This window comes from Haliotis rubra, unplaced genomic scaffold (assembly GCF_003918875.1).
Source record: "Haliotis rubra isolate DU_JTF1 unplaced genomic scaffold, ASM391887v1 Scf216, whole genome shotgun sequence".
Classification (NCBI taxonomy): domain Eukaryota; kingdom Metazoa; phylum Mollusca; class Gastropoda; order Lepetellida; family Haliotidae; genus Haliotis; species Haliotis rubra.
Window position 1 is genome coordinate 858,774 of NW_025766181.1, and position 17,171 is coordinate 875,944.

General features: G+C 44.2%; 1 protein-coding gene across 2 annotated transcripts in view; it reads right to left on the reverse strand.

The window, feature by feature from the left end:
* LOC124276981 (synergin gamma-like) overlaps positions 1–17,171 on the reverse strand; it is a 48,622-nt gene that overhangs the window by 24,002 nt on the left and 7,449 nt on the right. For both annotated transcript variants that reach the window (XM_046712632.1, XM_046712631.1), the window contains exon 4: positions 6,809–6,876. In XM_046712632.1, the coding sequence (XP_046568588.1) occupies positions 6,809–6,876 (68 nt within the window). The remainder of the gene's footprint in view (positions 1–6,808; positions 6,877–17,171) is intronic.

Sequence of the window (17,171 nt, forward strand, 5' to 3'; positions counted from 1 at the left end):
AGTTACTAAAACATCAACATTTATGCCAGGTGGTCTGTGATTAGGAAGCATTAATTGTTATAAAGTTCATAAAGTGGGAATAGGTCAGTGGTGTAACTGTCAGTGGTATAACATGGGAAAATGTTACGCACTGACAATTTCTGTTACACCACTGACAAAATGTTCATTTAAGTCACTTGTTCACAAACTCAACTGCTTTGCATTGTATTTATCCAGTATATTTTATTACCATTAACTCATGTAAAGTCTGTGAAGGTAATTTGTTCTGGTATATTAGTATATAAAGTTCAGAAAAATCAGTGGTGTAACAAAAATGTCATTGGTGTAACAGTATTACTACAATATGTTCATTTTATTGTTTTTAATATTATTTTGAAAACCTTTTAAAATCTGAGTGTTCAAAAGTTGCTATTGAGCTGTTCAATTATATTAATGATCAATTAAAGGCAATTAATTTGAATTTATCGTTGAAGTTAATTCAATAAAATCAGTGGTGTAACAAAAATGTCATTGGTGTAACAATATTACTACTATTTGTTCAGTTTATTGATTTTGTATATTATTTTTTAAAAACCTTTTAAAATCTGAGTGTTCAGAATTTGCTGTTGAGCTGTTTAAATCTGTTAATTATCAATTAAAGGCAAGTAATTTGGATTTATATTTAGAGTGAGGTAAAGAAAAATCAGTGGTGTAACAAAAAATGTCATTGGTGTCACAGTACTCTTTGAATTTGTACATTTTAATCTTAACTGTTGATATCATTTGTTTTCCAACGCCACATATTGGAAAGCTGTTCTCAAATGATGATTATTAAGTAATCCAAAGCATCATATGGCTGTTGATTTGGTTTACTGTTCCAGTAAGTTGCAGAAAGTTCAGTGGTGTAACAGGCAGGATATCAAAATATATCAGTGGTGTAACATGCATATTTGCTAACATTTAATTATTTCAAAAGAATAATTTAACAGTTAGACTGATATTTTATGATAACTTAAAACAGCTTTAATAGCACTGTATACATAAAACATGATCAGTCTTAAGTATACAAGTTATTTCAGAAAAATATCATATGTTACCATTACATTCTTCTCACACCAAGCCCTTTTTGCCAAATTTACAATTAAATATGTGAGAATAATGAAACGATTTAATTTATACTTGAAAATAGAAAAAGTTTGTAAATAATGACAAATGTGAAAAATTCCTTATCTGACATCAAAGTTTGAAAAAAGAATACTTTTATGCTTGTTACACCACTGACGGTTTTTTTCAGTGGATACTTTAAAAAGGTTTGTTTTAAAAATATTTTATTACTTTCCTGTGTGCAAATTATCATGACCGCATTCTTTAAGGTGTTGACCATTCATAACAATTATGAGATAATTCAGTATGATGCTTTGTATTTTCATATTTTTCATAGCACGAATTTGGCCTTTTTTTGAGAATGACCCTTGTAACGGACGTAATTGAAGCCTGCCTCTGACTGTCAAGTCTTGAGCTGATGTGAGTAGTCCCAATAGGCTCTGCCACTGTCGTAGTGGTAACGGAGAGAGTAGGGCTTGAGGAATAAGTTGTTGGATCTTGATCCATCTGTCCTCCGGGACTACAATACGATTCTGAGCTGTTAGAAATCGTATACCCAGAAATTGCAGATCCTGCGTTGGTTCTAGGTCCGACTTGAGTAGATTTACTAACCATCCTAATTGTGTTAGTAGCTTGATTATAAAGTTCAGCTGTAGTCTGAGACGCTGTGGATCTGGATCCATTGTATACCATCGCCTAGGTAAAAGCGCCATGCGAAGACCTTGACGATGTAGGTATGAGACAATAGGCTTGGTCACTCTTGTGAATACCCAAGGGGCGGTGTGATTCCGAAGGGAAGAACCTTCCATTGGTAATGTTTCCCGTCTAGGATAAATCTTAGATATTTCCTTGAGTTGGGATGAATCGGAATGTGTAGATATGCGTCTTGCAAATCTATGCTGGCCATGTAATCTTTGGGACGAATTAAATGCCGAAGTTGCGGTAAATGTATCATGCGAAACGTTGGTGGTTTGCATAGATATTCTCTGTTGAAGATGCTCATGTTGTATATGAGACGAAACTTCTCCTTGGAGTTTTTCTTCGGCACTAGGAAAACTGGGGAGTAGAAACCTGGTACGATGTTTCGTTGATCCAGAACTTCTAAGGCCTGTTTGTTTAGCAGAGTAAGTACTGTTTCTCTTAACATAGGTAGTTGTGCCGGTTGAACCCTGTGGGGTTGACTGTTAACGGAGGCTTGGCCTTGAGTTGTATTAGATATCCGTGCTGTAGGATGTTGGATGCATATGGATCTTGTAGCATTCCCCAGTTTTCCCAGTGTAGCTGAAGGCGTCCACCCACTTGAGACGGTTGTACTGGAACGGCTGGGGGTGGAAGACTCCAGTCGTTCTGAACCTGAATTTCATCGTCTAAATCCACGGGCACCTCTGGATGATCTGCCTCTAGCTGATCCTCCCTAAATTTGTTGTATGGGCTGAAAAGAATCCTTGGGATCTTTAGCTGCAGCTAATTTCTTGTCCCGTGCTTTCTGTAGCCCCGAAAACTTAGACTTGCCTGAGTATCTCTGTGTTGACTGTTTAATGATGTTCGCTAAGGTATCTATGGATCTGATCATAAGAACCTCTCTCGAGTCTTTAGATACTTCTTTGGAGACCTTGTCTATGTTGCCACCAAACAGTAAGGGCGATGACCATGGAGCTGTGTATAGAGATTCTGTAAATTGCTTATCCCAAGAGCAGGAGGCTAGTAAGCCTTGCCGATGAGCCATGGTAGTAGTTTCAGTAAGCGCTGACAGGTGCTCTGTAAGAAATTGGTGGTCTCTTTTCTGCATGAGTAGAGCTGAGTAGATCATTCTATCTTCCTCCTCTGTAGAATTCTTGAACTTGGTGATGAGAGTTTCATTAATCGTTCTAGATCTATTCAATCCAAAGAACATTCTCCTGGCGATGGTATCTAGTTGAGCGAATTTGCGATCGTCTACTTTGTAACTTCTGGACTTGGCATGGCTGATTAATTTAAAGTTGTCATCAATATCCTGGGCCTTGAAAAAGGGGTCCATATTGTGTCCAGCAAATTTCTTGGCATTGAAGATCGGGAAATGTGTAGATTGGACTTTCGAAGATTTGGAACAGGCTGTATCCAGATTAGCTGGTACCGCTGCAATCGGGTCAATAGGAGGTAAGGTGATATTGTCTACATCATCATCCTTCATCAGGTAAGTCTGAGTTGAATTCTCGTTCTTCGATGGGGAAGCAAGTTGTAACTCATTCACCATCCAGTATCTAATCTCAGCATCTGAGAAAATGATACCTTCTTCCTCTGATGTAGGGTCACATGTCGGAGTCCTAGATCTGTAGGAAGATCTATGAGAGGACTGTGGTGAACGGACTGACGAGTGGCTAGTGTAAGGAGACCTTGCAGGAGACATCCTCGTCGAACGCTGGGGACTTCGCGAAGCTCTTCTAAATCTTCTGGGCGAGGTAGATATCGAGCCACTTAGCCTTCGCGACCTTCGCGAATGTATCGAGTCAGTGTCCGAATCGACATATGAGCGCTTGCTTCACGAACAACCTCTGTGTTCTACAGGGTGTGGGCTCGGCGAAGCGCTCCTTCTTCGCGATGTCCCTCGCAACTGGATCGGCTCTAGCTCCTTCGCGGAGGCAGCCTGGGACTTCCTTTGCGAAGTGATCGCTACAGGCTGGGTTGCCCTTGGCCAGGCTGTTTGTGGGCTCTGGGGCCCTCACTGCCGAAGCCAAAGGCGGGCTCTGGGGCCCTGTATGACTTATTAAGTGTTGGGCTCTGGGGCCCGTGGCTCTGGGGCCTCTGTAAACCGTAACGGTCCTCCATCAGTCTCGTGATTTGGTTAACCAGGTCGTCTGGGACAGTCTGCGCTGGCGTTGAGGGTGGCCTCTCTGTGACAGTGACGGGACCCTCAATCATAAACTCAGGCGTCAGCGTAGGCATCTCTGGTTGCGTGTTGATCTGTGCTGTAGTGACGGTAGCAGATACTGGACGTTTCTTATGACGTACATCTGGAATGATAATCGGAATGTCATCATCATATCAACATAATTCTGAGACAGGTAGAACATCGGAGGCAAAATTATTTGTAGCTTTCGTAGATTTCCCTTTTGACGAAGCTGTGGACCTGGGGGTTCGAAGCGTACGCTGCGATGATGTGGACGCTTTCCTAGTCTTAGACTGTGAAGACGGAATGTCTTGAGATGCAGGTCACTTCTTGGACATAGCGGACTGCGTCCCACGCTTATCCCCCGAGGGAAACTCCGGCAGGCCACCAGCGGTGGCGGTCGATCAGTCAACAGTTGACAGGGTATAATAGCTTCCGATCTATTAGCCATGACTGAAGATTGTTTATGAAGATTTATCTGCCTTCCGTCTCAAAGCGGAACATAAATATTTATCAAAGGCAGAAATTGGTAAATTAATACATAATTTACAACGAGAAACAATAGAACATGGAGTAATGCAACTAGGGCATTTTAAATGTGGATCGGTAGCGAATAACGTAGTTTACAACCTGTGCAGATTCTCATTAACGTAAACTGCTGAACAAACACGGTGAACCGTGAATAAAACAGCAGAAACACGACTAATAATCAATGCAAGTTGAATAAGGATACTAGTTACACCTCTATAACTGAATATAAGAGGTACTAAACTAAATATAAATAAAGGATATAGTGTGTTGGGAGACACAGGTGCTCTCACGTCCAGCTCACTGGGCGAAGAAGGAGAGAGTGAGGCACATGGGTGGAGGTGGTGCCCTCGTTCCCGCGCTTGTGGAAGGGAGGTAACTCGTGGTGAGTACTAATTAGTGATTTTTTAATTGAAGGGAACTTCAATTGGGAGATACACGTGTTCCACTATGTTCGCAAGAAGAAGAAGACAAGCAATAAGCATGAGTCAGGATAAGGAAAAATTATATAATATACTTCCCATCAAAAGTTTAGACTCACTAGTGTAAATGCAGCCACTTACTTCAGGCAACTGTTCTAAACTAAATTTTGCAAAATATTCCATACTGTTTAAAGGTACTGTTTACACATGAACTGATGTATTGTAAAACAAATTTGTAACCATGAAAAGATTATTGTCATGAGTTTAATAAATGATAAAAATCAGTGAAAATTGGAGAATTTGTAAGAAAACTGCAGCAAAACGCAGTTGTTCACATGTACGATATTTGCACATGCTTTAGAGCAATTTTGATGCATGATCCTTGTGCAATTCATCTGCATAAGGTTTGCAGTTGGTTACCCCAAGTTAGTGGAGAAATCAATCTTCGATGTTACCTATATACAGTCAAATCCCGATGAGTCGAATCGCTGGGGACCAAGTAATAAATTCGACTTATCGATGTATTCGACACATAGGTATGTCTATGAGGGTAGAAAAAAAGATGATCCAGTCCTAATTCCTCCGCCTAAGCATCTGTTTATCTAATGATTTCCATATCACTAATAGGGACATCTTATCAGTTCCAGTCTGATTAGCACAGACAGTGATTTCCGTAAAATCACTAATCTGCCTTTTGAACTTACCCGTCAATGGCGGAAAGGTGTGAGCTGCGCTGGTTTGTTAATTGGATCAGTTTGCTACACCAATCAACTTCTCATTGACTGACTTCGGCTTATGTATACAAGATTGCTGTTGTTTGAATCTCATGGGACCAAATTTCTTTCTCTAGTCATCGTGTGTATTTATGAGACGAATTTGTGTAACCGGTATTCAAATGATGACAACTATAACAGGGAATGGTTGGGACTGACAGGTACTTCGAGTTATGCATAATATTCGAGACACCGGCATTCGACTCATCGGGATTTGACTGTATATAGATAACATATAGTGAGTGTTTTAAGTGAGCCTAAACTTTTGATGGGAAGTATATATACATTATATGCAACATTTTAAATTCTGGTGTATATACATTAAGGCAATTGATGTATTGCAATTGTTGAGTCTCTGATAGCAATTAATCGATGGTAGAAACGAAACACTATCGATGCATCGATAGTATGTGTGACTATCAATACCGGTAGTTTAGTAATTGACTTCCGTTGATAAATGCGCAGCACAAAATACATTAAGTACCAGATTCATTCACTTTTATTTTGAGTTATCCATCCCCTGTTACCTCTTAAACAAACTTGATCTGGGTTTCAAGTTTCTTGTCAGTTGTTAAAAGAGACTGAAAGTACGTCAGCTTGTTTTTATTTCATATAAACTCTACATTCATTTGGGAAATGACTTCAAATAAGACAATTCAAGGAGAAAAAAACCTTATTGCAATAATATATTGCAATAGTTGGTCGCAATAGACTATCGCTATCTCACTAGTATGTTGCAACAGATTATTGCTATCACAATAGTTGTCTCTCCCTCAATAGTAACCATCACAATACGTTTAAAGCAGCAATTTATTTGGTTCTGAAAAATCATGTAAATTTTCATCTTATAAACATATAAAGTCTACATAAGCATGTGTGATAAGTGACAAATCACAAAATTCATAAGTTGGCCATGAGATGCAGGCACTACACATCTGATACATTGGTGGACCACATGATCACAGAATTGGTCCTCACAAACCTAGAAACATAATTGGAACGAACCTACATTTAAACCCACAATCAATTGTTTCTGGCGGAACCAAGGGACACAACTCTGCATAAATTTAGGAGCCTCAGGTGACTGGACCCCCATGGCCAGCAGATGACCCCGTCCAGGTGGTAGATGTACGTACCTTATTCGGAAGTTTTGCGCCATCTGTGGGGTGTAGGGAGGGGGGGCAACTCCTCTCATTCCCATCTGCTGCAAAATGGACATTTGATCATGTTAGTTTTTAGATCATGTTGAGTGAATCATGTTTCATTCTATAATTATGTAAGTTGTTTTTTTAATTTACAGGTTTTTCTTAATAAAATTACAAAATGAAACATACATAAGTAGCAGCCATAATATTTCCAAGTCCCATGTTGAGATTCGAACCATGGACGTTCTGATTTGAAGTCAGACGCCTTGTCCACATGACCAAAGAGGTTAACCCCGTCAGCAAGCTGACAAGATAAAGATGTCATCTGCGGGATGACTCCATGCCCTGCTACACTGACATGGTAAGGATGTCATCTACGGGATGACTCCACACCCTGCTACACTGACAAGGTAAGGATGTCATCAGTGGGATGACTCCACACACCTTGCTACACTGACAAGGTAAGGATGTCATCTGTGGGATGACTCCACACACCTTGCTACACTGACAAGGTAAGGATGTCATCAGTGGGATGACTCCACACACCTTGCTACACTGACAAGGTAAGGATGTCATCTGTGGGATGACTCCACACCCTGCTACACTGACAAGGTAAGGATGTCATCAGTGGGATGACTCCACACCCTGCTACACTGACAAGGTAAGGATGTCATCTGTGGGATGACTCCACACCCTGCTACACTGACATGGTAAGGATGTCATCTGTGGGATGACTCCACACACCCTGCTACACTGACAAGGTAAGGATGTCATCTGTGGGATGACTCCACACACCTTGCTACACTGACATGGTAAGGATGTCATCAGTGGGATGACTCCACACACCTTGCTACACTGACAAGGTAAGGATGTCATCTGTGGGATGACTCCACACCCTGCTACACTGACAAGGTAAGGATGTCATCAGTGGGATGACTCCACACCCTGCTACACTGACAAGGTAAGGATGTCATCTGTGGGATGACTCCACACCCTGCTACACTGACAAGGTAAGGATGTCATCTGTGGGATGACTCCACACCCTGCTACACTGACAAGGTAAGGATGTCATCTGTGGGATGACTCCACACCCTGCTACACTGAGACAAGGTAAGGATGTCATCTGTGGGATGACTCCACACCCTGCTACACTGACAAGGTAAGGATGTCATCTGTGGGATGACTCCACACCCTGCTACACTGACAAGGTAAGGATGTCATCTGTGGGATGACTCCACACCCTGCTACACTGACAAGGTAAGGATGTCATCTGTGGGATGACTCCACACCCCTGCTACACTGACAAGGTAAGGATGTCATCTGTGGGATGACTCCACACCCTGCTACACTGACAAGGTAAGGATGTCATCTGTGGGATGACTCCACACCCTGCTACACTGACAAGGTAAGGATGTCATCTGTGGGATGACTCCACACCCTACTACACTGACAAGGTAAGGATGTCATCTGTGGGATGACTCCACACCCTGCTACACTGACAAGGTAAGGATGTCATCTGTGGGATGACTCCACACCCTGCTACACTGACAAGGTAAGGATGTCATCTGTGGGATGACTCCACACCCTGCTACACTGACAAGGTAAGGATGTCATCTGTGGGATGACTCCACACCCTGCTACACTGACAAGGTAAGGATGTCATCTGTGGGATGACTCCACACCCTGCTACACTGACAAGGTAAGGATGTCATCTGTGGGATGACTCCACACCCTGCTACACTGACAAGGTAAGGATGTCATCTCTGGGATGACTCCACACCCTGCTACACTGACAAGGTAAGGATGTCATCTGTGGGATGACTCCACACCCTGCTACACTGACAAGGTAAGGATGTCATCTGTGGGATGACTCCACACCCTGCTACACTGACAAGGTAAGGATGTCATCTGTGGGATGACTCCACACACCCTGCTACACTGACAAGGTAAGGATGTCATCTGTGGGATGACTCCACACCCTGCTACACTGACAAGGTAAGGATGTCATCTGTGGGATGACTCCACACCCTGCTACACTGACAAGGTAAGGATGTCATCTGTGGGATGACTCCACACCCCTGCTACACTGACAAGGTAAGGATGTCATCTGTGGGATGACTCCACACCCTGCTACACTGACAAGGTAAGGATGTCATCTGTGGGATGACTCCACACCCTGCTACACTGACAAGGTAAGGATGTCATCTGTGGGATGACTCCACACCCTGCTACACTGACAAGGTAAGGATGTCATCTGTGGGATGACTCCACACCCTGCTACACTGACAAGGTAAGGATGTCATCTGTGGGATGACTCCACACCCCTGCTACACTGACAAGGTAAGGATGTCATCTGTGGGATGACTCCACACCCCTGCTACACTGACAAGGTAAGGATGTCATCTGTGGGATGACTCCACACACCCTGCTACACTGACAAGGTAAGGATGTCATCTGTGGGATGACTCCACACCCTGCTACACTGACAAGGTAAGGATGTCATCTGTGGGATGACTCCACACCCTGCTACACTGACAAGGTAAGGATGTCATCTGTGGGATGACTCCACACCCTGCTACACTGACAAGGTAAGGATGTCATCTGTGGGATGACTCCACACCCTGCTACACTGACAAGGTAAGGATGTCATCTGTGGGATGACTCCACACCCTGCTACACTGACAAGGTAAGGATGTCATCTGTGGGATGACTCCACACCCTGCTACACTGACAAGGTAAGGATGTCATCTGTGGGATGACTCCACACCCTGCTACACTGACAAGGTAAGGATGTCATCTGTGGGATGACTCCACACCCTGCTACACTGACAAGGTAAGGATGTCATCTGTGGGATGACTCCACACCCTGCTACACTGACAAGGTAAGGATGTCATCTGTGGGATGACTCCACACCCTGCTACACTGACAAGGTAAGGATGTCATCTGTGGGATGACTCCACACCCTGCTACACTGACAAGGTAAGGATGTCATCTGTGGGATGACTCCACACCCTGCTACACTGACAAGGTAAGGATGTCATCTGTGGGATGACTCCACACCCTGCTACACTGACAAGGTAAGGATGTCATCTGTGGGATGACTCCACACCCTGCTACACTGACAAGGTAAGGATGTCATCTGTGGGATGACTCCACACACCTGCTACACTGACAAGGTAACTCCACACCATGTCATCTGTGGGATGACTCCACACCCTGCTACACTGACAAGGTAAGGATGTCATCTGTGGGGTGACTCCACACCCTGCTACACTGACAAGGTAAGGATGTCATCTGTGGGATGACTCCACACCCTGCTACACTGACAAGGTAAGGATGTCATCTGTGGGATGACTCCACACACCTGCTACACTGACAAGGTAAGGATGTCATCTGTGGGATGACTCCACACCCTGCTACACTGACAAGGTAAGGATGTCATCTGTGGGATGACTCCACACCCTGCTACACTGACAAGGTAAGGATGTCATCTGTGGGATGACTCCACACACCTTGCTACACTGACAAGGTAAGGATGTCATCTGTGGGATGACTCCACACCTCTGCTTACCCTGCTACACTGACAAGGTAAGGATGTCATCTGTGGGATGACTCCACACCTGCTGCTACACTGACAAGGTAAGGATGTCATCTGTGGGATGACTCCACACCCTGCTACACTGACAAGGTAAGGATGTCATCTGTGGGATGACTCCACACCCTGCTACACTGACAAGGTAAGGATGTCATCTGTGGGATGACTCCACACACCTTGCTACACTGACAAGGTAAGGATGTCATCTGTGGGATGACTCCACACCCTGCTACACTGACAAGGTAAGGATGTCATCTGTGGGATGACTCCACACACCCTGCTACACTGACAAGGTAAGGATGTCATCTGTGGGATGACTCCACACACCTGCTACACTGACAAGGTAAGGATGTCATCTGTGGGATGACTCCACACCCTGCTACACTGACAAGGTAAGGATGTCATCTGTGGGATGACTCCACACCCTGCTACACTGACAAGGTAAGGATGTCATCAGTGGGATGACTCCACACCCTGCTACACTGACAAGGTAAGGATGTCATCTGTGGGATGACTCCACACACCTGCTACACTGACAAGGTAAGGATGTCATCAGTGGGATGACTCCACACACCTGCTACACTGACAAGGTAAGGATGTCATCAGTGGGATGACTCCATGCCCTGCTACACTGACAAGGTAAGGATGTCATCTGGGGATGACTCCACACCCCTGCTACACTGACAAGGTAAGGATGTCATCTGTGGGATGACTCCACACCTGCTACACTGACAAGGTAAGGATGTCATCTGTGGGATGACTCCACACCCTGCTACACTGACAAGGTAAGGATGTCATCAGTGGGATGACTCCACACACCTGCTACACTGACAAGGTAAGGATGTCATCTGTGGGATGACTCCATGCCCTGCTACACTGACAAGGTAAGGATGTCATCTGTGGGATGACTCCACACACCCTGCTACACTGACAAGGTAAGGATGTCATCAGTGGGATGACTCCACACACCTTGCTACACTGACAAGGTAAGGATGTCATCTGTGGGATGACTCCACACACCCTGCTACACTGACAAGGTAAGGATGTCATCAGTGGGATGACTCCACACCCTGCTACACTGACAAGGTAAGGATGTCATCAGTGGGATGACTCCATGCCCTGCTACACTGACAAGGTAAGGATGTCATCTGTGGGATGACTCCACACACCCTGCTACACTGACAAGGTAAGGATGTCATCTGTGGGATGACTCCACACCCCTGCTACACTGACAAGGTAAGGATGTCATCTGTGGGATGACTCCACACCCTGCTGCTACACTGACAAGGTAAGGATGTCATCTGTGGGATGACTCCACACCCTGCTACACTGACAAGGTAAGGATGTCATCTGTGGGATGACTCCACACCCTGCTACACTGACAAGGTAAGGATGTCATCAGTGGGATGACTCCACACACCTTGCTACACTGACAAGGTAAGGATGTCATCTGTGGGATGACTCCACACCCTGCTACACTGACAAGGTAAGGATGTCATCTGTGGGATGACTCCATGCCCTGCTACACTGACAAGGTAAGGATGTCATCTGCGGGATGACTCCACACCCTGCTACACTGACAAGGTAAGGATGTCATCTGTGGGATGACTCCACACCCCTGCTACACTGACAAGGTAAGGATGTCATCAGTGGGATGACTCCACACCTTGCTACACTGACAAGGTAAGGATGTCATCTGTGGGATGACTCCACACACCTGCTACACTGACAAGGTAAGGATGTCATCTGTGGGATGACTCCACACACCTGCTACACTGACAAGGTAAGGATGTCATCAGTGGGATGACTCCACACCCTGCTACACTGACAAGGTAAGGATGTCATCTGTGGGATGACTCCACACCCTGCTACACTGACAAGGTAAGGATGTCATCAGTGGGATGACTCCATGCCCTGCTACACTGACAAGGTAAGGATGTCATCTGTGGGATGACTCCATGCCCTGCTACACTGACAAGGTAAAGATGTCATCTGTGGAATGACTCCACGCCCTGCTACTACACTGACAAGGTAAAGATGTCATCTGTGGGATGACTCCACACCCTGCTACACTGACAAGGTAAAGATGTCATCTGTGGGATGACTCCACACCCTGCTACACTGACAAGGTAAAGATGTCATCTGTGGGATGACTCCACACCCTGCTACACTGACAAGGTAAGATGTCATCTGTGGGATGACTCCACACCCTGCTACACTGACAAGGTAAAGATGTCATCTGTGGGATGACTCCACACCCTGCTACACTGACAAGGTAAAGATGTCATCTGTGGGATGATGTCATCAAGGTGATGGGATGACTCCACACCCTGCTACACTGACAAGGTAATCCGTGGGATGATGTCATCTGTGGGATGACTCCACACCCTGCTACACTGACAAGGTAAGGATGTCATCTGTGGGATGACTCCAACAGACCTGTGTGGATAGTCTGCTCCGTTTGCTGCATTCAAGGTCAGAAGCTATCAGAGTAACAGACCTGTGTGGATAGTCTGCTCCGTTTACTGCATTCAAGGCCAGAAGCTATCAGAGTAACAGACCTGTGTGGATAGTCTGCTCCGTTTACTGCATTCAAGGCCAGAAGCTATCAGAGTAACAGACCTGTGTGGATAGTCTGCTCCATTTACTGCATTCAAGGGGCCAGAGGCTATCAGAGTAACAGACCTGTGTGGATAGTCTGCTCCGTTTACTGCATTCAAGGCCAGAGGCTATCAGAGTAACAGACCTGTGTGGATGGTCTGCTCCGTTTACTGCATTCAAGGTCAGAAGCTATCAGAGTAACAGACCTGTGTGGATAGTCTGCTCCGTTTACTGCATTCAAGGTCAGAAGCTATCAGAGTAACAGACCTGTGTGGATAGTCTGCTCCTCGTTTACTGCATTCAAGGCCAGAGGCTATCAGAGTAACAGACCTGTGTGGATAGTCTGCTCCGTTTACTGCATTCAAGGCCAGAAGCTATCAGAGTAACAGACCTGTGTGGATAGTCTGCTCCGTTTACTGCATTCAAGGCCAGGCTATCAGAGTAACAGACCTGTGTGCATAGTCTGCTCCGTTTACTGCATTCAAGGCCAGAAGCTATCAGAGTAACAGACCTGTGTGGATAGTCTGCTCCATTTACCGCATTCAACTACCTCATTGTTACACTGACTGTACGTCCATTGTTACCAATTACCTCATTGTTACACTGACTGTACCTCCATTGTTACCAACTACCTCATTGTTACACTGACTGTACCTCCATTGTTACCAATTACCTCATTGTTACACTGACTGTACCTCCATTGTTACCAACAACCTCATTATTACATTGACTGTACCACCATTGTTACCAACTACCTCTTTGTTACACTGACTGTACCTCCATTGTTACACTGACACTGACCACTGTTACACTGACTGTACCACCATTGTTACACTGACACTGACCACTGTTACACTGACTGTACCACCATTGTTACCAACTACCTCTTTGTTACACTGACACTGACCACTGTTACACTGACTGTACCACAATTGTTACACTGACACTGACCACTGTTACACTGACTGTACCACCATTGTTACACTGACCACTGACACTGACTGTTACCATTGTTCACTGTTACACTGACTGTACCTCCATTGTTACACTGACACTGACCACTGTTACACTGACTGTACCTCCATTGTTACACTGACACTGACCACTGTTACACTGACTGTACCTCCATTGTTACACTGACACTGACCACTGTTACACTGACTGTACCTCCACTGTTACACTGACCTGCATCGAACATCTGGGGCATGACACGAGGGGCAGCCATCATTTGGTGTTGCATCATGGGATATCCAGCCAGGCTGCATCCCAACAAACTGCCCTCCCATGTTGGGCATCATTCCATACCCAGGAACTGAAAAGAAACTCACAAAACTGGATTATCAAGTTCACATACCTTTTAAATTTATATATCACATTTACATGTTAAACCAGGATAAAGATGGAGCACCATGTCATTTCAGTCACTATACCATGATGTGAGACGACTGAGTCAGCAGTCTCACTGGCTCTGTATTTAAAAGCCCAGATTTGTCTGTTGATGGCAAACGTAATATTAAGCTTTTGATTTAAGAAATATAGATTGTTGTACTCCCATGTATAGTGTAATAAAAGTACCATTTTGCCTTGAACTGTTACAGTTAAAGCACATGGATGTAAAAAAGTTAAATGTAATGTTTCCACCAGTGAGGTTATCCGACTGCAAACCAAAAAGCGGGGTGCTACGAGGAGTTAGTTATACCGTGAAGAGACTGTACTACTACTGGGAAATGACAAATGAAATGCATCATGACACTGGTTACCAAGGTTATGTTTGATACTTGAGGGGGCAGACTAAAATGGCACAGTGAAAGCGTCAATACAGTGTGACTTAATGCAAAAAGTGTACTTTATTGTCTGACAAAGTGTCTGACTTTTGGTCTTTAGCGAAGCATCTTAGAAACATATTTAGAACTAATAGAAGTTGGAAGAGCATGAAGACAAACAGCCCTGAAGCGTCATAACAAACAAAATACAAATTGTAATCCATAAACATTAAATGTCTGGAAGTGTAATATTAGAATTAATGCCCTCCCACAAGCTAATATCATTACACTTTTCATTATTACTGTGTGATAAGAGATTCACACACACTTATATGACCACAAAAAAGTCCTTTATTTGCAACTATATGAACTAACAGCAACTTTTGTATAGATACAGACCAGCTGAACACAGCGACCACCTACCTGCTCCTGGCTGCTGATGACCGAAACCGCATCCCTCTGACAAAACAAAGAAAGACAGCTAAGCAATTTTTGAATGTCTGCATTGTGATGTCACATAGGTCATTATGTCATGAGGAAAATATGATGTCACAGTTGAACATAAGAAAGCACTGAATTTCAAGCTCTATGTGGTCAGTGTGTGTTTGTTTTCTGTAGACAGAGGGAGTGATCTTGTTGGATGAATTGTCAAGGGATACATGAACAGGGATCAAGGGGTTTACCTCCCTAGCGCCTGGTGCATCACCAAGAAAATCATAGACTCTCAAACCACTCTGCTGTGTAAACATACTTTTGTTCTCATTGTAAAAACATACCCTATCATTTTTATTCTTCTCTTTTCATCTCACTGCATTGTTTGTACATACCCTTAATTATACCTCCTTTTTTTCCCTTGGCTTGTATATACTTATTTACATATCTGGCTTCCTGTACATCAATATATATATATATACTGTAAATCATGAAATTAAATGCAAGCATTTTATTAATCACGAAAAATCGTCTGCACTCTTTCTCGCATTATTATAATGGCGCATTTCAGTCTGACCATGTCTACTTAATAAAAGACAGAAAGCGTAAATCTGTTGACACTACACATTACACCAATACAGGTCCTTCCTCATTCCAGGTGTCTCAAACCACATGTAATTATCACTGGTTATTGTTTAAAGTCACTCAAGCACATCAACCAGACCGGACATTCTCCAGCCGTGTTTGTTTGTACCTTGGTAGATGACTTGTGTCTTGGCCGGATTATGTTTATACATGTTGTCATAAGACAAAGTAGTAGCAAGCAAGCTCGTGATCAAACATGGCAAGCGTAATCAAAACATCGTCAGCTCATTTCCATTCATGGCTTAACAAGCTCAATTCAGGTAAATAACAAGTGTGAAAGAAAAGGAACAACACCAAAAGATTCAGGGTGTGCCATTTATCATCAACACAGATTCCTGAGCTTGCATTAATTTTGTGGCGCATTTTAAGACTAGACCCCACTTAATCGCATTAAATGTGTGGCGTTGAATTTCATGATTTACAGTACTGTATTGTTCACTATGATCATTAACCACCTGGCGGAAGGGGCAGAACCAGCCCAGAATATCATGGTGCCCTGTGTGTTGCAGCTCCCCATGGTCAGTGGGATGACTCCACACCCTTGCTACACTGACAAGGTAAGGATGTCATCAGTGGGATGACTCCACACCCTGTCCAGTATGACTACACTGACAAGGTAAGGATGTCATCTGTGGGATGACTCCACACCCTGCTACACTGACAAGGTAAGGATGTCATCTGTGGGATGACTCCATGCCCTGCTACACTGACATGGTAAGGATGTCATCTGGGATGACTCCACACCTCCTGCTACACTGACAAGGTAAGGATGTCATCTGATGTCATCTACACTGACAAGGTAAGGGATGACATCCACATGACTCCACACCCTGCTACACTGACAAGGTAAGGATGTCATCAGTGGGATGACTCCACACACCTTGCTACACTGACAAGGTAAGGATGTCATCTGTGGGATGACTCCACACACCCTGCTACACTGACAAGGTAAGGATGTCATCTGTGGGATGACTCCACACACCTTGCTACACTGACAAGGTAAGGATGTCATCAGTGGGATGACTCCACACACCTTGCTACACTGACAAGGTAAGGATGTCATCTGTGGGATGACTCCACACCCTGCTACACTGACAAGGTAAAGATGTCATCAGTGGGATGACTCCATGCCCTGCTACACTGACAAGGTAAGGATGTCATCTGTGGGATGACTCCATGCCCTGCTACACTGACAAGGTAAAGATGTCATCTGTGGAATGACTCCACGCCCTGCTAGTGCTACACTGACAAGGTAAAGATGTCATCTGTGGGATGACTCCACACCCTGCTACACTGACAAGGTAAAGATGTCATCTG